At 41.8% G+C, this 22,645-nt stretch overlaps 1 protein-coding gene and 1 long non-coding RNA gene across 7 annotated transcripts in view; one reads left to right on the top strand and one right to left on the bottom strand.

The window, feature by feature from the left end:
* Positions 1–358: 358 nt before the first annotated feature.
* LOC126078965 (uncharacterized) lies at positions 359–11,441 on the bottom strand. Its single transcript, XR_007518179.1, has 3 exons — positions 11,293–11,441; positions 9,250–10,674; positions 359–921 (listed from the first exon to the last, which is right to left on the bottom strand). It is a non-coding gene; the product is annotated as an uncharacterized LOC126078965 (long non-coding RNA).
* POLD3 (DNA polymerase delta 3, accessory subunit) overlaps positions 11,434–22,645 on the top strand; it is a 109,174-nt gene continuing 97,962 nt past the window's right edge. For all 6 annotated transcript variants that reach the window (XR_007518178.1, XR_007518177.1, XR_007518176.1 and 3 more), the window contains exons 1-3: positions 11,434–11,689; positions 13,007–13,062; positions 18,885–18,987. Coding sequence is in view for 1 of the 6 variants with exons in the window: in XM_049889812.1 (XP_049745769.1) it covers positions 11,630–11,689; positions 13,007–13,062; positions 18,885–18,987 (219 nt within the window). In the remaining 5 variants the exon portion in view is untranslated. The remainder of the gene's footprint in view (positions 11,690–13,006; positions 13,063–18,884; positions 18,988–22,645) is intronic.

The raw sequence follows: 22,645 nt of genomic DNA, 5'->3' as shown, positions 1-22,645 counted from the left end.
CAGTTTACAGCAGAAACACTAATTTGCATTCAAAAGAACAAATTCTTTTGAAATTTTATTCCTTATTTTCTATCTTGTTGCTTTTTCATCTCACATCTTTTCCATCATCTCATAGTTCTTATTGTGCTTTATTTTCTTAATGGCATCTTTGGTTGTGTTATTTCAACACAGACACTGGGCTTGCTTCATTTTCATAAAGAAATATATTCTTTTCCATTTTTTTTTAATTTGTGGTCCTCTCAATTTAGCTGTTATTTTCTTACCTTTGTTGAAGACATGGTCAAGAAATATTTCACATACCAGAAAAAATTTTAAGAAAAATAATAGTACAAAAGATATTTGTACTATTATATGGCAAAAGACGCTCAGCCTGTGTGTTGAGGAGATCACTGAGAGTGATGAGGACTGAGGCCCACTGTAGAGCTCATGACTTGACAAAAGATGACAGCCAGGTGTTAGGGTTTTTTTTTTTTTAAGCCTGAAATCTTACTTTAATGTGAAATCTCCTATTCTTTAAGTTCAGGCAATTAAATCAATTAAAGTTGGGCCCACAGAACGTTTTTAAATTGACTGTAGATGCCCTGCCTTCACTGTTAATCTTAACACATGGAAGAATCACTGGCAGCTCCTGACAGAGGAAGACAAAAGGAGGGTGACTCTGCCATCTGCTGCTCATTGGCGGTACCTGCCAGGACTTGATTAGGATTCAGGCACCACTGTCCATTGCTGCTGAGTTAATTCCAACTCACAGTGATGCTATAGGACAGGGTAGAACTGCCCTATAGCATTTCCAAGGCTGTAATGTTTATAAAAGCAGACTTTCCCCTGAAGAATAGCTGGTAGGTTCAAACCGTTGACCTTTTTTTTTGGTTGGCAGCCAAGCGCTTAACCACTGTGCCACCAGGGCTCCTCTGGATGCTGCTGTAAAAAAAAAAAAAAAATGTACTCCTTAAATGTCAACTCTGGAAGGACTGGTGATGGTAGTTGTCCACCTGCCCCATTCTCTCATCGTACGAATGGGGTGTCTGAGGCACATGGAGTTCTTACATCCTAATTTTTTTAATACCCAGAAACCATCCAGCCAGCTAACGGGGAAAATCCACGAGCAGAATTTGTCCTCCAGTAAGCATCAGGGGTGTGACAGGGAAGGATGGGGGAGAGGTGAAAGGATGGTAGAGGGAGCTGCCAAAGGAAGTTGGGGGCCATTGCAGAACTCCAGAAAAGGGGTAAAGGCTAAGGTAAGAACATGGAGAGAAAAGAGTGAATTTGAAAAACAGTGCAGAAAGAACACAGTCAGACTTGGTGGATCATGAAAATGAAGGGGTTAGACTGCCAATGCCTGCCAGTGAGTTGCACTTTGTGCTATCGATTAATCTCAATAAGCCTTCCATTTAACCATTCATTAACTCCAAAGTATTTTGGCTTCATACTGGCACCAGGACACAGGCAATCCATTGTGAGGTGGATACTGAATCCTTCTCCTCATCCCCCAACCAATCTCCCTCACTCGCCTGTCAGGGATCTTGGACTAGTGGAGGTCAAGAAACTGGGTGTGAGTCCCAACTTCTGTCACTTTCTGGCCATATGATCTCAGGGCAAGTCATTAAATACCTGGGAACTTCAGTTTATTTAGCTGGAAAAAAAAAAAAGCTGAACAACGGGGAAATGATAACAATGACTCCTTGTACGAGGCAGTTACACTGAGCCAAGCTGTATATGAGCTAATGTCTAACAGCTTATTGAAGAATCACACCCTGATGAGATGGGTACTACTACTATCCCTGTTGTTCAGATAAGGACACTGAAGCTGAGAGTGATGGAATAGTTTTCCCAAGGCGACATAGTGCTGTAAGTGGCAGAGCTGGAATTCAGATCCAGATTGCTTATTTGCAAAGCTTTATTACTTTTTAATTTTTTATTTTATTGTTGTTGTTGAAAATATACACAGCAAAACACACATCAATTCAACAGTTTTTACACAGACAATTCAGTGACATTGATTACATTCTTCAAGTTGTGTCACCATTCTCACCCTCCTTTTCCTAGTTGTTCCTCCCTCATTAACATAAGCTCAGTGCCCCCTAAACTTCCTATCTAATCTTTTGAGTTGCTGTTGTCAATTTGATCTCATTTAGATAGTTCTTAAAAGAGCATAATTCTCAAGGCTAACATTTTCTACTGATTAAGCTAAACTGTTGTTTGGTTTTAAGAAAACATCAGGGGATATTTTTGGTTTAAGGTTTAAAGATTATCTCAGAGCAATAGCTTCAGGGGTTCATCCAGCCCCCTTGGCTCCAGGAAGTCTGGAGTCCGTGAGAATTTGAAATTCATTTCTGCATCCCGCCCCCTTTGATCAGGATTCTTCTACAGAATCTTTATCAAAATGTTTAGTAATGGTGGCCAGGCACCATCCAGCTCTTCTGGTGTCAAGGCAAAGGAGGCAGTTCAAAGGTTTATTACTCTTAGTTGCAGTATCAGTTAGCTTTTGGTATAAAACAAACCACCCCAAAATGAAGAGGCTGAAAACTACATTTTATTTAGCTAACAATTCAATAGATTGGCTAGGTAGTTCTTCTGGTCTTGGCCAGCTCATCTATGTTGGGCTTCCTTATGGGTCAGCTGTCAAGTTAGATGATCTAGCATGGCCTCACTCACATATTTACTGACTGGCAAGCAGTCCGCTAGCAACCTTGGTTCTCCTCCATGTGGCCTCTCATCTTCCAGTAGGCTAGCATAGGCTTATTTTCATGGTGGTCTAGGAATCCAAGACCAATAAGAGAAGGCAAGCCCCAGTGCTCAAACATGTTTCTAGTCAAACCAAGTCACAAAGCCAGCCCAGAGTCAGTGTGGAAGGGCACTTTCAAAGGGTATCGATAGAGGGTAGGGAATAGTTTGTGGTCATTTTTTGCCATAGCTGCTAAACTGTAATCCCTGACGATCGATCTCACAGAGTTGAAAAGGGATAGACATCAGCTTTATAAACTTCTACAGAGCACTGTCCAGATGAGAGAGGTTGTTGAATTATTAGCACTGTATTTTACTAGCACCTCAAACTCAGTATGTCTGATTAACTCCATTTCACAGCGGAGGAAACTGAAACCCAGAGAGGTTAGGTGGCTTGCCCAAGGTTATACAGCCAGAATCTGAACAGAGGTCTCTCTGTCTAGTTCTCTTCATCAACTTGATTCTTTATTTGCTTTGTTCTCTAGTCAGTTTTCCTGTGTGGGTCTTATTTCCCCAACTTAACTAAAAATTTCTGGAGGACTCAGAACATACCTTCTATTTCTTTTGTGGCCCCCATAGTGGCTAGCATTGTACTAAACACACTTGGTACAGACTTGTCAAATGACTGAATCATCTATTCAACTATTCACTTTTTAAGCAAACATTTATTGAGCACCAACTATGTGATAGGCCCTGGACACTGAGAATACCAAATTAAATAACACACCATCCCTTTTCTTAAGGAACTCATCACCTAGTAGAAGAGACAGCAAATCGACATTGTGATCTCCCATGGTAGAGAGAAGCGAAGAGAGTTATGGCAGCGAAGAGAAAAAAAAAAAAAGGAACTCTAAATCAGCCTGGGAGTCAGAGAAGGCACTGTCTTCTTAAAGGCAAAGGAAAACCAGGGAAGGCACTTCAGGCAGGAGGCACATACACAAAGGCTTGTAAGTGCAAAACAGCATAGTGTGTGCGGGGCTTCTCAGCAATCCATGTTGCTAGAACATAAGTAAGAAGCAAGGAGGGGTAAGAAGGGACGGTGAAGAGGTAAGAAGCTTAAATGTGATCTTAAAAGCACTGGGATCTACCCAAGAGAAATGAAAATTTATGCCCCCAAAAGAATTGTACACAAATGTTTTTAGCAGCAGTTTTAGCACCAAAACTGGAAAAAATCCAAATGTCCATCAATTGGTGAATGAAAATGGAGCAATAAAAAGGAATGAACTACTGATACTTGCATGAACATGAATGAATCTTAAAAACCTCATTTTATATGAAAGAAGCCATGCACAAAAAACTACATGCTGTATGGTTACATCCATAGAAAATTTCTAGAAAAGGCGAAACTATAGAGACAGAGAGCAGATTAGTGGTTGCCAGGGATGAGAGCTGGGGTTGATAGCACAAGCCTGGATCAAGGGGATGAGGGAACTTTTTAGGGTGATATAAATGTTCTAAAATTGGATTGCAGTGATGGCTGCACAACAGTATAAATCTACTAAAACTCATCCAACGGCACGTTTAAAACGGGAGAGTTTTATGGTATGTAAATTGATCCTCAGTAAAGCTATTATTTTGGAAAGCTATTAAAATAAACCAGAGGAGAAATTTTAATCTGGTGAGCATCATGGTCAAATTGGCCTTTTAGAATCATCTCTCCGATGGGGAATGTGGAGGACGGGCTGGAGGGGGCAGAACCAGAGACAAGGAGACCAGTGGGGAGGCTGTGGTAAAAGTAAGGCTGAGAGAAGGCCAGGCCTGTGCTCCGGGAGTAGCAGCAAGGATGGGACCAAACCTGACCCCTGCTTTTAAGAAGGGTGATCTGTGAGAACCATGGCTCCTGGGGACTGCTATATAGGGAGGCCAGTTTCCTGGAGGAAGAAGTACATGGTGAAATTGCCCAGAAGATAAATGGTCCCTTTGTGTGGCTTAGTGGGGTTCTGAGAGGCAGAGATGTTGACAGGCTGAGGATGTACTTCTGGGTATATGTCAACTCTGAGAACAATGTGGGGAGTCTGGGCTGGTAAGTTAGAAATCCAACCCTCCAGAACAGGAGATGAGGCACTCCTCACTGATCCCACACTTCCTGGCCCCTCTGGCCAAACCACAGTCAGGAGACTCCCTTGCAGCCTGGCCATGACAATGCTGCTCAACATGCATTTACTGTTCCTTTCTGCCGCAGGCCTGGGGCTGGGATGGGGACCAGAGATGCATCGGACATAGGCCTGTCCTTGAGGAGCTCACAGTAAACTCTGGGAGAGAAACGTAAGGTGCTGACATTGCTTTCATTTTTTTAGCAACTGTACAAAAACTATGCTGAGAAGAGATTAGGAGAATCTACGATAGGCCACTTTGTGGGTACACGGCCAGGGCCTGTGGCCACCTGGTGCCTGGGCTAAGAGAGAGTGTGGAATGTGATTTCATGAGACAAGGCAACCTATGCTTGTTCCTAACAAGAGGAGGGGGCAAATGAGAATGCCCAGGCCTGGGGTGCCGGCTGAAGAAGAGTTTCAGAAAAGAAAATCTGGATGGGAAATTTTAGGTGTGAAACATGGTAAGCCATGCAGCGTGGCCCCTCTCCACACCCCTCACATCTTTAGTACACTACCAAAATCTCCAAATGCCTGATGTGATCGGATGTCTTGTGGAATCAGGCTGAGCCAGATGAGGAACACCACCAGCTGGGTTCTATGCACAATCAGCAGGAGGCTATGAGAGATGCCATGAAAGAGGATGGAGAGTTTTCAGACATATACAGGAATGGAGGAGAACAGAGAGTGGACAGGAGTGTCAGGCAGCTGGAAAAGCAGGAAGCAAAGGCTTGTGGATGCAGGTGCACGCTGGCAATACTGCAGTCTGACATCGCTGAAAAGGGAGTGGGATAGGACCAGATTCAGGGGCCTTGAATGCTCCATCCTCCTCTGCTAAAGAAGTTGGGGCTTTATCCTCAAATCGACGGGGAGCCAACTGAAGGTTTTAAAGCAGGAGAATAACATTATCAGATCTGTATTTTAGAAATATCATCCTGAAACTGGTGTTAAAGATGGACCAGTGGAGGGCAAGACTGGAGCAGAGATGAGGGGAGAGAAGATGAGGATGAGCATGAATTTCTTTTATTAGCAGAAAAGCAACTTAAAAAAAAGAGTGATGATAGTGAGAGTTTAAAATGGGGCAGTTAGAGGGGTACGATAGAGGCACCTCCCCATGGGACAGAGAAAGGGGAAATGAGAAAAATTAGTTTGGGGGAAATCTACCACCTGATTTTGTCTTTTACTCCAGAGTCTTGGAAGGAAATACTGAAAGGTAAGCCAAAAAAACTTGTTGCCATCAAGTGGATTCCAACTCATAGTAACCCTATGGGACAGAATAAACTGCCCTATAGGGTTTCCAAGGAGCGGCTGATGGATTCAAACTGCTGACCTTTTGGTTAGCATCCGAGCTCTTAACCACTGAATTAGTCAGCTGAAGATGTATGGAGCGTTTACACAATAAAGTGCTGTGTGTAAAGGCTTAATGTATAGGAATTCCAGCTGCAAAGCTCTTTGCTGCTTCCCATGCCTGTTTAGGATTTGGTCTTGGTCTTAACTTTTGTTCATAAAGGTCACACCTCTCCCCCCATTTCCAATCACTGAGCCTTTGAAGGAAGCTGGATTTCCCCAACTATCTTAATGTTCACTCTGATAACAGACCACTTAACAATTTCAGTGGTTGAGGGAAAGGTAGACAACGCCTTCCACAAACAATATTCTGTAGAACAACAAAAGGCATTGTAGAGCAGAACAATATTTAATTCAATTTCATCCATCCATCTATTCATTCAGCCATTCAGTCAACAGCCAACAAATATTTGCTAAGGGCCTACCTCTTGCCAGCTATGGCCACGCTGGATGCTGGAAATCCAGGGGTCAAAAGACCTTTGAAGAATTCTGATTCCATGGGAACTCAGGCTCTACTGCATGCCCTCCTATAGATCCAGGCCTGCAGTTTCTGAGGCAATCCTGACTACGGAAATTCTAGGCGGAAGAGACCCCAGAATGCCTGTCATACTTTTTTCTAACACCCACCACCACTTCCAACCCTGTTGCTTAGACAGATATTATAAACTTCATGACCACCCCCACCCCCACCCACTATTCATTTCCACAAAGTTAATTGGCCAGAGGTGTCTTCAGTTCCTCTTCTCACTCTTCATTCCTTAATTAACTCCAATCTGCCTTCTGTGCCTCTCACTTCTCTGGCTAAGGTCCCCAGAGGCCTCCCAATTCCAAATCCATTGTATTTCTCTCAATCCCTATCTAACACCATTTGGGGGAAGCATTTGACACTGTTGATAACTCCCTCCTTCATACTTACTTCTCCTTGTTTCCACACTGCACCTCCTACCCCTTCCTTCTCCTTCTCAGTTCCCTTTGTAGGCCTTTCCTCTTTAACTGCAGATGTTCCCTGGGATTCAATTTTCAACTCTATCCCTGGGTGATCTCATTGCCTCTCATGGCCTCAGTGACTGTCTATATGCTGTGGGTCTCCAATCTAAGTCTGTGCCTAAGCACAGACATATATCCCACAGCCTACTGAACATCTCTAGCTGGGTGAGTCCTATTCTTCTCTTATGACATGGTTTTGTAACTGTCTATTAACTTATTTGTCTCCAACCAGGGCCATATGTGTCTTGCACTCTATTGTTTTTCATAGAGAGAGAGAGAACACGTAGAAGGAACTCAATGAACAATTGAAGAATGAATGAATGAGGAACCTGTCCACTGGATGTTCAGTATTCTGAAAAAAGATACTGATAATCAGAGATAAAAAGATATGCTGAGCTAATCATGTTCATTAATTTAGGAATTACAAAATGGAGAATTGTTGAGAAAATCTAAAGTTACTGACAAGGCAAAAGCCAGAGGTAGAAGTTGAGATAAGCCATGGCAACCTACAGCTGTTTTAAATTAAAATTATGAGGACGTAGAATCTGTGGTTAAACCAAAGAAGAAAACTGAAAAGTCATAAGAGGGCAAAGCAACGGTACCAGGAGAGAGAGAGAAACGATGAGGCAAAGAGACCAGCCTGGCCCATCAAGACTGTGTCTGGAATGGCATCTGCCCCTTCTTTGCTCACTACTCAAGCTGAGCCTACGTAACATTTCGCCAGGAAATCTTCCTAACCAGCAGTGTTTGGAGGCCAGAGAGCAATGGTCTCTGAGGGTAGGATCATAAGCTTCTTTCTATCTCTGAGTGCCAGCCCCCATACTTATTAGATCCAGGAATGATTTACTTAAGAGAAAATTTTTCATAGCTGATTTTGTTATTTTTACTGTCACCATCATCATTCCAAAACACTCCCCCAGCCCCCAAGGAAAGAGAGAAAGGACAATAGTATACAAAGCAACTGCAAGATGGGGGTGGGGGTGGGGGTCCTCCTGGTCATTTTCTGAAAGTCTGAGTCAGCAAAGGTAGAAGTGTGAACTTCTGGGGATTGAGCTAATGAATCAGGAGGCTGAATGAAGTGTGAGTGTTTCTGGGGGTAGGATGGGGTAGCCATGGGTGTGAAACAGGGGAACCAGTGTCTGAGTGTTGTCTTGTCTTGGCTTATCCACTTTGTTTGGGTAACTGAAGGATTTTACACTGATTTTTATAGAACTGATAAGGTTTTAGAATAAGCACACCTGGAGGTTGGTGTGTCCTGGCCTTAGAGGAGGCTGTACATTCCACAAAACAGTCTATACAAGATACACATGTTCTCATAAAAGCGGAAAATACAGGCTTGTTGTGTGTTGTTTAAAACTATAACAATGACAATACTCAGAATACATTTCTTATTTTTGCCTAAAGTAAGCAGAGGGATTACATGGTGTCTAGCCCTGGATATCCAAGTCCAAAGCTTTCCCCATATTTCCTCTGATCCTCAGGCTGGGTTAGGTGCCTCCTCCAGGTTCCCATGGCACCCTGAGCTTCTTTAACACTGTATTGCTGTTGACCCTTCACAGAAACTGTAAACTTCCAGAGACAAAGACCATGATGTGTTCCCATTAGGCACATAGGGCCTGGTATGCACCAGCCCTTTAGTAATGTTTGTTGAATGAATGAATGATCAAATGACTAAATTCCTTGGTCAGTAAGTCCCGGGCCTCTGGAATGACCCTTGGATAGTTACGTGACCACTGAGTCATAAATCTTAATCTTGTACTCCCTGGTTTGGACCTGTTACCCTGCCTGGAATGCTACCTACCAGAGACCTATGGCAGCCCTAAAGCCCAGTTGGCTGATGAGAATCCTAGGTTGCTACAACAGATCCCCTTTTTCGGTCAGAGGCCTGGCCCCCTTCCCCTACCCTGAGTCTGGGGTTCTTGTCTGCATGTAGGTTGACCACTCTTCACCCCCACTCTGATATTGAGCCCTATCTATATTTCCCACCCCATGTCAGGATCATTAAGATTCTCCGGTGTCAATAATTTCTAGGATAAAGTGGGGATGGAGAGAAAGAAAGGGGAGGGCCAGGACACACCAACCTAAGGTTTCTAACACCAACCTTAGGTTCCTTTTTGAGACTTAGGTGCTATAGAGTCTTGATCCTATGGCTCCCACTGCTGGTATCACCTGACACTGGCATCCCCAACAGTTTTGTCTGGCCTCATTTGGTTAGCAGATACTTCGGTTGGTTGTTTTAGTTTCTGGAGAACTGCTTTTGTTCTCAATTCTGGGCACTGATGTCAAGTCTCATCCTTAAGGAATGTTAGGTTGTTGTTAGGTGCTGCCCAGTCAGTTCCAACTCATAGTGACCCTACACACAACAGAATGTGACACTGCCTGGTCCCATGCCATCCTCACATTGTTATGTTTGAGCCCGCTGTTGTAGCCACTGTGTCAATCCATCTCCTTGAGGGTCTTCCTCTTTTTTGCTGATCTTCCACTTTACCAAGCATGATTTTCTCCAGGGACTAGTCCCTCCCAATATCATGTCCAGGGTATGTGAGATGAAATCTCATCATCCTTACTTTTAAGGAACATTCTCACTGTAGTTTTTCCAAGATAGATTTGTTCATTCTTCTGATAGTCCATTGTATATTCAATATTTTTCACCAGCACCGTAATTCAAAGGCATCAATTCTTCTTTGGTCTTCTTTATTCACTGTCCAGCTTTCCCATGCATATGAGGCAAATGGAAACATCCTGGCTTGGGTCGGGTGTACCTTGGTCCTCAAAGTAACATCTTTGCTTTTTAACACTTTAAAGAGGTCTTTTGCAGCAGATTTGCCCAGTGTAATATGTCATTTGATGTTTTGACTACTGCTTCCATGGGCATCGAGTGTGGATCCAAGTAAAATGAATCTTTGACAACTTCAATATATGTTTATCATGATATGGCTTATTGGTCCAGTTGTGAGGATTTTCGTTTTTTTTACATTAAGGTGCAATCCATCCTGAAGGCTGTGGTCTTTGATCTTCATCAGTAAGTGCTTCAAGTTCTCTTCATTTTCAGCAAGAAAGGTTGTGTTATCTGCATATTGCAGGGTGTTAATGAGTCCTCCTCCAATCCTGATGCTGCATTCTTCTTTATATAGTCCAGCTTCTTGGACTATATGCCAAGCATACAGACTGAATAAGCATGGTGAAAGGATGCAACCCTGACACACACCCGTCTTGATTTTAAACCACGCAGTATCCCCTTGTTCTGTTTGAATGGCTTCCTCTTGGTCTATGTACAGGTTCCTCATGAGCCCAATTAAGTGTTCTGGAAGTCCTGTTCTTCTCAGTGTTATTCATAATTTGCTATGATCCACGTGGTTGAATGCCTTTGCATAGTCAACAAAACACAAGTAAACATCTTTCTGGTATTCTCTGCTTATAGCCAATATCCATATACCTTGTTTACTGGGACTGTAAATTTAAAAAGTGACTTTGATTCTGTAGGAAGGTACTGTGGGGTTGGGTGAGAGACAGATGCCAGCCATACCTAGAAGCAGAATGTTAGATGTGAAAAAAATGTGAAATTATTCACTACAAATTATCTGGTAAGCAAGGTAAGCACCAAGTTTACCTTTGTCTGTTTTTTTTTTTTTTTTTTTTTAATTGGACAATCTACCCCTGCCTCTACCGGAATCACTCCCCCTCTTTTATCCCATCTGGAAAACCTTTCCTAGTTTCTCAATTCTAAGGGATCATAACAGGCAGTACTTTATCGCAGCTGGCATCACTCTGTCCTAAAATTGTTTATTTCTCTGTATCTATTGTTCACTGTTGTTTCCTCAGTGCCTAAGAAGTGCCTAAAATACAATACCCAAACCCATTTTGCCATGGAGACTCACAGCTACCTTACAAAACAGGGTAGAACTGCCCCCATAGGGTTTCCAAGGCAGACTGCCACATCTTTCTCCCGCGGGAAGGCTGGTGCGTTCCAACCCGTCGACCTTTTGGTTAGCGGTCTAGCGTTTAACCACTGCGCCGCCAGGGGTCCTTTGAAATATAATAACCCAAAACCCAGTGCCGTATATAATACAAAAAAAGATAGGTACTTAGTAATAAATATTTGTTAAAAATTCATGAAAGGGCATGAATTGTTTCATCAATTTACCGGTGGAATGACTACGGCTCCTAAAAGTGAGATATTTCGCCCAAGGTCAATCACTAAACGGTAGTCGAGAGCCTGAAACCCAAGTTCGATATACACTCTCTCCCAGACCACGCCTCCTCTTCCGGTACCTCTCTTCCGCCGGGTCCGGCCCGCTTCCGGCGCGGTCTCCGGAACTAGTTTGACTCTCGGGCGGCCGCCGTAGTGCGTTTCCTCCGTTGCCGTGGGAAACGACCCCAGACCTGGAAGGGAGAGTGCAACGACGTTTCCCGCCGGCGGGAGTTGCGATTGTGGTGGCGTGAGGGCCTCCGCAGGCGGCGGGGCGCAGAGCTTCTGCGCTATGGCGGACCAGCTTTATCTGGAAAATATAGACGAATTCGTCATGGACCAAAACAAGATTGTGAGAAGCTAGGGCTGGAGAGTGCGGGCAGGGTACTGGGGTCCTGCGCTCGGCGAAGGCGGCCTGGGGCCTTGGTCCCCTCTGCTTGGGGCCTCGTGGGGTCTGGTTTAGGGAAGGCAGGGCCCCACAACTAGTGCCCCAGGGCTCGCGAAGGCTCGCGGGAGAGGCCGTTCGGCGCGCGCGCGCTAGTCGGAGCCCCTTCGGTGGGCGTGTGGGGACTGTGCACCGGGCAGGGGTCGCAGAGGGAGGGGCGTTGGCTAAGCACATTTTTCTAAGTCGCCCGTACACTTATCTTGCAAGGTGGTTGCCGTTTAAAGCCCCAGTTCTGCAGTTGAATAAATTGTGCCTTAACCGGCTTAGGTGACAAGCTTAACCAACAGCCGGTTTACTCCTCCTAAAAAGCTCGGTATTGATGTAGGCTTGGCCCTCCTCACAGCGTTGCTGGAAACGAACCATACGATGGATGTGAATGTACTTTGCAAACCACTGTTGCATGTGGAGTGTGAGTTAGGGCTCTTTGGATACACATTGCATGTAATCTTTACAGCGAGCCATTGAGAGGTCGTGATAGTATCCTTAAAAGACAGCATTGAGGCAGAGAGGCAAAATAAGGGGTAGTAAGTTTTCGAACCTAGATTTCTGCCGCCAGTGTTTTCTTCTTCATTACACTGCCTTTGTCTAACCTATGTAGGTCTTATAACTGTTGTAAGCTCAGCCATTTAGAATTGGAATAGACTTTGAGAAGAGAGTGACAGACATACTGAGTCAAGGAAGGGTGGAAGGAAGATCAAGGTTTGATGGCAGCCATTCCCCAATCTGACCTCTGATACAATATTCATCCACTTTATTAATTTATTCCCTGATCCCTACACCACCTATACCCTTTAGTGTTTGTAACCTGCAACTTTGTTTAGAAGTTACTGAGTCATACACTTCAAAGTAATCTAACTTCTAGATGAATTTTAGGATAGTTTTGGGTGGTGACCCCAGGATTTCACAGAATGTGAAGAAGGATCTTGGTAAAACTAGGAGTGTGGGGAGGAAAAGGAGTTTTTTCCTTCTGTATATATTCAGCCTTTTTAAAAAGCCTCTTTTGTGCTAATTAGTCTGTGCAACAAGCTTCTCAGTATTTGTAAGATAAATATCCCGATCCTTTCTGACCAAATGAATGGTTCTTGGCAAAACTAGGGTGTAAGCTATCATAATTTATAAGGCATAATCATCTGAAAACAGGACACTTTAAGAGCAGACCCTTGGGACTAATCTGTACTCTGGAGTCATCTAATAAAACGTTTTAAAAATTGCTCCTTTTTGCAGGTGACATACAAATGGCTGAGCTATACACTAGGAGTTCATGTTAACCAGGCCAAACAGTAAGTCCAATTTACTACTGATTTTAATACTTTGTAGTGTTTTGTTTTTAACTCTACAGGTAGCCTCTAGATTAGAGCTATTCCCCCCTCCCCACCCCAGGTGAATGGGAAAGGATACCATTTTTACCACCTTTTACTACTTTTGTTTATCTTAAGAGGTAGGTGAATTGGTACACAAATATATGGTGATAAATTTACTGGATTTATTTACAGTCTCTGGCTAGCATCACTTAATTATTTTGCATTTATTAAATGGGGCAATCGACTCTGTTTACATCTTAGATTTATATTGCCTCTTAGCTTACATTTCCATTACGTTTTCACGTAAGCTCTTTAGGCTCATCTCTGAATGCTATTGAAACACTTCTATAATGAGGTCAACAGGTGTTTGACACAAGCTGTGTAACAGTGTAAGGTGGGAGAATTATTTAAAAAAGGATGGTGCAGAGTATTTCCCTTCTTGAATTTTGACATGTCACCTTTCTTTGCTGAAATTTGTGGTCCAATTTGAGGCCAGAAGTGAAAAGGAAAGCTTTTGAATTAATTTTAACATTTTTTGACCTGAAAAGTGTACAGATTTTATCTGTGTTCCAAAGGGAGGAAATGATGAGGACATTATATATATATACTTATATATATATATATATATATGTATGTATGTATATATAAATACCCATTTAGTTTGTTTTGTTCCTAAGGGTGACCTGGTTTTTCTCTGTAGGAACCTTCTTAGAGTCATAGGAATAATTTGTAAGTCTTAGGAAACTGCTGCTCCCTAGAATAGGCTGTTTTGGCTTTGTTTGGGTTGCTATTTGACAGGCCTAGGAGTCTGATTTTGACTGTGATTTCATGCCCTTGAGACCTGAAACTCTTGGCCCAGGGATGGATTTGTACTGGTTTTGACTGTCTGAGATTGTTGTTGCTAAGACCAGTTCTGGCCCAAACCCAAGAGGTTCAGGTAGCTGTGGGAATGGATATCTTTTAGAGTTATTGTTCATTGCAGTTATGCGTGTTCAAATATGAAATAAGGTAGCTGTTCTAGGGTTGTTGAGTTAACAACGCATGACTGAAGACTGGCGTTCCCGGAAGGTGAAATCAAGTTGCCTGCAATCTTACGGTAGCTGCCATGATTATCTGTAATTTTTATAGCATTATCACATTGTCTATCCCCTGCCTCTCTACTCAACTTCATCCCATATCACTCTCTGCCTCACTTGTACTTTAGCCATATTTGCCTTTCTGTCCCTCAGATATGCCAGGCTCATTCTCACTCTAGGATCTTTGCACTGTTCCCTTTACCTGGAATGCTCTTCTCCCAGCTGTCCCCATCTTTTCAGATTTCAGCTCAAATTTCACTTATTACTTCCTCTAACAAGTCCTCCCTAATGCTCTATTTCACGTATTCCAGCCCCTCCCTGTTTGTCATATCACTCTGTTAATTTCTTTCATAATTCTTTTTTTAACAGCTTTATTGAGATCTAAAGGAGCCCTGGTAGTGCAGTGGTTAAAGCTCTCGGCTCCTAACCGAAACTTCAACAATTTGAACCCACCAGCTGCTCTGCGGGAGAAAGATGTGGCAGTCTGCTTCCGTAAAGATTACAGCCTTAGAAACCCCATGGGGCATTCTACTCTGGCTACATGGTCACTCTGAGTCAAGGGGGTGAGGTGGACTTCACCTCTTCAAGGGAAGATGTAGAAGAGCATGTAGGATGGGAGATACTGTTGTAGCCATCTTTGGAAAATACCATATGCCACATCATGATATTTTCAGTGCCTGGCACATAATAAAAAAAAAAAAAAAAAATTTTTTTTTTTTTTTTTGCACATAATAGGTGTCATTAAATATTTGTTGAATGGATAGTAAGCACTATGGTAGGTATTTTCACAAACATTTATCTCATGATCTTTATAACAATCCATTGTGATGGGTTTTATTGACCTCTTTCAACAGATGAGAAAACTGAGAGTTAGAGATTCTTCTCTTACCTTTTTTTTCTTTGCTTATAGCGGAAGCATTTACATTATCACTGTGGCCACTGAGGGACAGTGAGTGGGCATGGTTGTTAACAATTTACTTGGCTTCATTCAGGAAGTACTTTTTGAGTTCTTACTATGTTTTTAACCATTATTTTAGGCTGTGTCATAAAACAGAAAACCTTGCAGACAAAGCCCCTGCCTTCATTACTTTAAACAAGATAGTTTTAGGTTATAATAAATACTGTGAAGGAATTAAATTGAACAATATGAGAGATAAAGACTAGATGGGTGAGGGAAGGCAGTGTGGACTGTACTCATTCTGGGGAAAAACTATGGGTGGAACTCATCAGGAGGGAAAATTAATGAATGAAAGTAAAAGATATTAATTATATGTGCAGGAAGTGTATTTTGTAAGAAGTCCTATGTGTTATGCATATTTAAGAACATTTTGTACATTTCATAAGTAAAAAATGTTTTGACATAATTGAACTAGGTGAACATGTCTTTAGAAACTCGAGAAGCATGTAGAAGTTATTTTTAAAAGAATTTATGCAGTTTTGACCTTGTTAATGTAAAAGAGAAGAACTGGGGTTGATTTGTGGAGACAAGTGGATAGGGGACAATGGCAAGAGTATGAATTACCGATAAAAGGCAATACATTCAGCTAGCAAGCTTGAGAGCATTCTGGACATGGTACCTACCTATTATTTCTTTTACTAGCATGATCCTAACTAGCGTAAATAAGCCAAACTGTTCATGAATCTGTGTTATCTCTTCCGTCTTCTGACATAATTGATGCATAGAGGGAAACCCTAAGGAGAGCATGGCAGGGTAATCAACAAAATGCTGACTGGGGCACATTTTTGCCTTAAAGGGGTAGGGATGGTGGATATATAAACTAAGTTAAAGTGTGGTCAGTATTATAATAAAAGACGTGGGATACGTTCAGTTTGAGTTTAGGAGGCAGGGACCACCCTATTGACTTGATGTTAAGAAAGGCTTCACATAGAGATGATAACTGAGCTGCTGTCTCGATGAGGAATGGATGATGGATATGGCCTGAGAAGAGTGTTCCAGACAAAGGGAGGGGCATGTACAAAGGGATGAGAGGAACTGCAGAATGTTCCATAAAGCTAAAAGTAGAATCGCTGTGGAGGCATGGTAAGTGATGCAGCTAGAAAGGTATGTTGGGGCCAGAACAAGAAGGGTCTTTTATGTCATTTTTAGGGATTTGGAGTTTATCCTTAGGAGATGGGGAGCTACTGAAAAATTTTTGAACAGGGGACTAATACTCCAGACAACAATACCCGATTACATTTTTGTTGTCACTTAATAACTAATGGGCATCTCAAATTTAACATGCCCAAAAACCGAACTCCTGATTTCTCCCTGTAACACCTTCTTTTGCTTTTCCCCCATCTCAATGAACTTCATCCTTAGAGTTGCTTAGCCTAATCATTCTTGAGTTCTGTTTTTCTCATACCCCACAATCAGTCTATCAGCAAGTCCTGTTGTTTCTACCTTTAAAATAGACCCAGAATTTATCCACTACTTAATACCTTCGCTGCTTCCGCCCTAGTATAAGCCACCGTCATCTCTAGCCTGAATTATTATAATAGTCTCCTAACTGGGTCCCCTACTTCCCCACTTGTCCCTCTACAGTATATCCTCCACATAGCAGTCAGGGATCCTCTAAAACGTAAGGGAGGTCTTCTCATGCCTCTGCTTTAAGCCTTCTAATGGCTTTCTTTCTTAATCGAACTCCTGACAGTAGCCACAAATTCATTCATGTTTGGCTCTCTGATCTCTCTCCAGCCACTCATCTTCCTTATTCCACTTAAGCCACACTGGGCTCTTTTTTGTTCCTTGGACCTTGCTTACATTCTTGCCTCAGGACTTTTGCATTTACCGTTTTCTATGCCTGGAACATTTCTTTCCTGAGGTATTCCACATTGGTGGCTCTGTCACTTCCTGCAGGGGTCTTTTACTGAGGCCTTCTTTAATCGTCTTATGTAGAATAGCAAAACTTCTCAGGCACTCTGTCCTCCTTATCTGTTTTTTCCCCCATAGACTTACTACCATCTGGCATGATATGTTTACTTACTTGTTTGTCTCTTTTCTAGCATGTAATCTCCAAAAGGATAGGAACTTGGGCTGTTTGGTTGACTGCTCCATCTCCAAGGTCTAGAACATAAATAGAAACTCAGTAGATTTTTGTTCATTGAATGACTTGATTTGCCTTTTTAAAAACTGTGGTAGCTTTGTGGTTAATGAATCGAGGAGGAGGGAAGAGAACTGACACTTGGATTGAAGTAGTTCAGTCAAGTGATTTGGCAAGGACAGAGTCAAGAATTTCTTGAGAGGGAGAATTGAGAGGTTTGGCAACTCACTGGATAGGCAGAAGTGAAGGATAATGACTCCCAGATTTCTGGCTTGGGTGATTTGAGCAGATGATGTTGTTGAGGATAGAAGCTATAGGGATAAATGAAAGAAACCAAGGAAAGTAGGTAGGAGGGCAACCAACAGTCCTGGTTTGTCCAGGACTGTCCTGGTTTTAGCGTTGAAAGTCTCACAACCGAGGAAACCTCTTAGACCTCGGCAAACTGGGATGATTGGTCACTCGAATATGTAGAATGAAAAGATAGTTGAAGACAGAGCACCAAAGGGAGAAGGCAGATATATCTGTGCAGGAAACGGAGAAGAGGCTGTTAGAAGGGTAGGAGGAGACTCTCAGTGGGGCATGGTTTTATGGATGTTTCAAGGAGAGGGGATGTTTTCAAGAAGAAGATGATCAATAATGCGAGTTGAGTTTCTCTTAGAATGAGTTTCTAGTTGTCTGTGGCAGAAGTATGACATAGGGCTCAGTAAACATTTCTTGAAATAAAAGACATGATAATTCTTTCTTGAGGGGCAAAGTTTTGAACTGTAAGTTATTGAGTGGAAGGAGCCAATTTCTGATACTTGCTGGATCATAGACATAAAAACAAATTTGGGAATGTTTCTAAAAGCAAAATTATTTCTGCACTGGGTGTTTGGCAGTCTCAGTTTAATGAATACTCTGAACGCTAGGCAGTGTGAGTAAGCTGCCTAGTATTCAGAGTATTCATTAACCTGAGATTGCCAAACACCCAATGCAGAAATAATTTTGCTTTTAGAAACGTTCCTACATTCATTTTGTAGTTCTGAAACAGCATTGAATCTGAGTGATCATAAAATTGGAAATTCGGAGCTGGAAGGGACATTTGTGATCATCTATATAGTGATTCTTAATATTTTGGACTAATAAACTCTCTTGAGAATCTGTTGAAAACTCTGAACCATCTCCCTCCAAAAAAGCACATATACGTTTTGCTTACATTTTAGAAGTGGGGCCTTAGAGATGGGCGTGTAGATCCTAGGTTAAGAAAATCACAAATCTAGTACAGCCTTCCTATTTTATACCTCAGGATATTAAGAGGCCTAGAAAATTAATTATCCAGGATAACATAGCAAGATGGTAACTGAACTTACTCTTGATTCAGTGGTCTCTCCATTGAATCCCATTGCCACTATTTTAATGCAGGTTTAATCCCTCTTGGCCTATTAGACTTATTTTCTTTAAGACACTTACTGGGTCACTGTACTAACTCAATACAAATTGACCCCAATTCTCATGTCCCATCTGAAGTGTTATGTTTTTAGCTCTCTGTCCTAAACTGGTTCCTATGTAGCAAAAATTCTGTTGTTTAGAAAATATGATGGACTCTCAAATTTAATATATCTAACTTTTTAAGTTATGAGTTTAGAGTTGTTGAAGTTAAAACTCTTACTAAGGACTGACTTGTGCCTTATTTTATTTGGAACAGGATGTTGTACGATTATGTTGAAAGGAAGCGAAAGGAAAATTCAGGAGCCCAACTGCACGTCACCTATTTGGTGTCCGGCAGTCTCATTCAGAATGGATATTCCGTAAGTTCTTAGAATCTTAAAATGAGCTTAAATGTGTTTGAGCTATAAACTGTTATATGACATTATGACAGGAAAAAAAAAGTGTTCAGTATTAGGAAAGTTTAAAAAAGCCATTCCAGGGGGATGATTATTTTGGATTTTTACACTAAATCTAAAACTCCTAGAAGCTTGGGTAATATCTCAGCTGTAATGCAGAGATTGTATCCTTATTATGTCATTTTCTGAGGCAACAAGCTGTTAGGAGACTTTTTCTCTTATTCCCTATTCTTCTTTATTCCTCTTGAAAGGTGTATTGGGGACAATAGTGGTGCATTTCCAGCCTGTTCACATTTCAAGCCACAAACTCAGGGATTCAAAAATTTTTATTTTTTTAACTGAACTTGATTTTAATTTTGAGTATTCGTTTTGGTAGGCTTCTGTTGAAGTGGCTGAAGGATGGGGGAGGTTTTCAGGGCCCTGGGCTAATGCAGCGCAGAGGCATGGGCTGGGAAGATCTTTGTCCTCATGCATCTTCTGTGTATAATTCTATTTGGTGTCTGGTCATCCATCATCCCAGGTCACTGCTGTGATTTTGCCATCCCAACTACAAAGCTTTCTCAGGTCTGCTGACTTTCCCTAAGCTACCTTCATGGCACTCCCAGGGGCACAGGGATCATTTACCTCTCCCATGTCTTCTGCATGAGACTTAGCCCTGGAAACTTTGAAAATTGCTCCTCCCTGCCTTCCTCCCAAAAGTAAGATATACCTCCTCTGTTCTCATGTTCCCAAACCTCCTATTTGAAGGTTCTTTTGCTCCCAAATGAATTTTCACCAGTCCCATAGGACTTGGCCATATCAGGGCCTGTTTTCAGAGATCCACTAGTATGTAAGTTTTCTCCTTCCCTTTTGACTTTTCCTCAGACTCGGGTCCAGAACCTTGATTTGCCAAAAATATGGACTGAGTTTGTCTTTCAGTAATAGAGTTCTAAGCATGTGAGATTTAAAACCAAAATGTCAGTTTAGTAATTCAAAATTGCTATTTCACTTCGTATTTTTCATTCTTAAGCTCCCCCCCACACACAAGAAAGTCCTTTTCAGAGGTTATCAGCAAACAGTCCAAACATGCTTTGCAATCTTATTAAAATTTGTGTGTATGTGGTATATGTGCATATATATATGTTTTATGTTTTAATTGAGGCATAATTTTACACATGTGTACATTCATGTAACCACCACCCAGATCAGGATATAGAACATTTTCATCCCACCAGAAAGTGCCCTTTTCCTTCCCAGTGAGAGTCATTTGTGTTTCTTTATAGAGAAAATAAAACAGTTTATTCATTTCTGGTGAAACTTTCTTAAATTGTTACATTTGTTTCATTTTATTTACTATCTTTGTTTTAACCTTTTGTCATGTATGCATTCAAATGTATGTAAAAGTAAAGAGCACAGTATAATGTACCCCCATGCATCAGTCACTGGCTTCTGCAGTTATAAGCAAATGATAACTATATCACCTCTCACTTCCCTACTCCCAACCACAGGATCATTTTGAAGCAGACCTCAAACATCATTAGCATTTTATCAATAAATTCTCAAGTATGAAACTCTGAAGAGATACGGATTATTTTAAAAATAAAACCACAATACTGTTATCACACTTAAAAATAATAACAAAAATTACTTAAAATTCTAGTTTCCAATCAGTGTTCAGACTTCTGTGATGATTTTGTAATTTTTTTTACAGTTGATATGTTCAAATCAGGATCCAGACAAGGGCCACACATTATATTTGATCTGACTCTTGAGTCTTTAAATATATTGGTTCTTCTGACCACAGTCTTTTTTTTTTTCCTCCCAGTTTATTGAAGAAACCAGGTCATTTGTCCTATAGAATTTCCCATATCCTAGATTTTGCTGATTGCATCCTTGTGGTGTCCTTTAACATGTTCCTGTTTTCTATTTCTTGTAAATGATAGTTAAATCTAGAGCTTGATCAGATCAGGCTTGGTTGGGAGGGGGCCTGTCGAGCAAGAATCCCTTGTACATCCTGTGGTATCATATCTGGAGGCACATAATATTTGGTTGATTCTTTTTTTTGTGATATTAGGGATTGTCAGCCTGACTCATCCTTTATAAAGTTCCCGTCAGCTTTTCTTCTGTTTTTAGCTGACCTTGATTTTTTAAAAATTTTTTATTGTGCTTTAAGTGAAAGTTTAGAAATCAAGTCAGTCTCTCACACAAAAACTTATATACACCTTGCTACCTACTCCCAGTTCCTCTCCCCGTAATGAGACAGCCCGCTCTCTCCCTCCACTCTTTTTTCGTGTCCATTTTGCCAGCTTCTAACCCCCTCCACCCTCTCATCTTCCCTCTAGACAGGAGATGGCAACATAGTCTCAACTGTCCACCTGATCTGAGAAGCTCACTCCTCACCAGCATCCTTCCCCATCCCATTGTCCAGTCCGATCCCTGTCTGAAAAGTTGGCTTTGGGAATGGTTCCTGTCCTGGGCTCACAGAAGGTCTGGGGGCCGTGACCACTGGGTTCCTTCTAGTCTCAGACCGTTAAGTCTGGTCTTCTTATGAGAATTTGGGGTCTGCATCCCGCTGCTGTCCTGCTCCTTCAGGGATTCTCTGTTGTGTTCTCTGTCACGGCAGTCATTGGTTGTAGCCAGGCACCATCTAGTTCTTCTGGTCTCAGGCTGATGTAGTCTCTGGTTTATGTGGTCCTTTCTGTCTCTTGGACTCATAATCACCTTGTGTCCTTGGTATTCTTCATTCTCCTTTGGTCCAGGTGGGTTGAGGCCAATTGATGCATCTTTTAGATGGCTGTTTGCTAGCGTCTAAGACCCCAGAGGCCACTCTTCAAAGTGGAATGCAGAACGTTTTCTTAAGATTTTATTATGCCAATTGACTTAGATGTCCCCTGAAACCATGGTCCCCAAACCCCTGCCCCTGCTACACTGGTGTTTGAAGCATTCAGTTTATTCAGGAAACTGCTTTGCTTTTGGTTTAGTCCAGTTGTACTGACCTCTCCTATATTGTGTGTTGTCTTTCCCTGCATGTAAAGTAGTTCTTATCTACTATCTAATTACTGAAGACCCTTCTCCTACCCTTCTTCCCTCCCCCCTCACGTAACCATCAAAGAATACTTTCTTCTCTGTTTAAACTGTTTCTCGAGTTCTTAAAATAGTGGGCTGACCTTGATTTTTATCGTCCTGATCATTATTTCATTAGGGATTATAAAATGTCATTCCATCTATGTTTACTAGCTGGAATTTTTGTCTAAAGAAGGACTTTATTTCATCACCTAGCCATATTTTTTCCTTTCACCTTCACTATTAAAAAGCTCAGGTGGTTTACCCCCAGCTGGAGGCTCTGGGTTTGTGGACTTAATCCTGTAACCACCTTAACAGAAACCCATGGAATCAGAGCTCCACTTCCTGCATCGTTTTAGCACCAGCAAGCCAGCATTTCCACTCTGTTGTTTTTACGAATTTACAGTTCCCTCTCAGGCAGCCCCTCCAGCCACATTGAGCTGTCTGTCTGGGCTGTCTAGGTTTTCTCCTGAGGTACCAATTATTTTGTTGTTGAGGCTCTTATTACAAAGCTGCCTAGATTTTGAGTGATTAGTCTCTAATGTTCTTTTTCCTGTAAGCTCTGTAATCCTGCAGTTTT

Source organism: Elephas maximus, chromosome 7 (assembly GCF_024166365.1).
Source record: "Elephas maximus indicus isolate mEleMax1 chromosome 7, mEleMax1 primary haplotype, whole genome shotgun sequence".
NCBI lineage: Eukaryota > Metazoa > Chordata > Mammalia > Proboscidea > Elephantidae > Elephas > Elephas maximus.
Note: the sequence above shows the minus strand (reverse complement) of the source record. Positions and strands in the feature narration are given on the sequence as shown.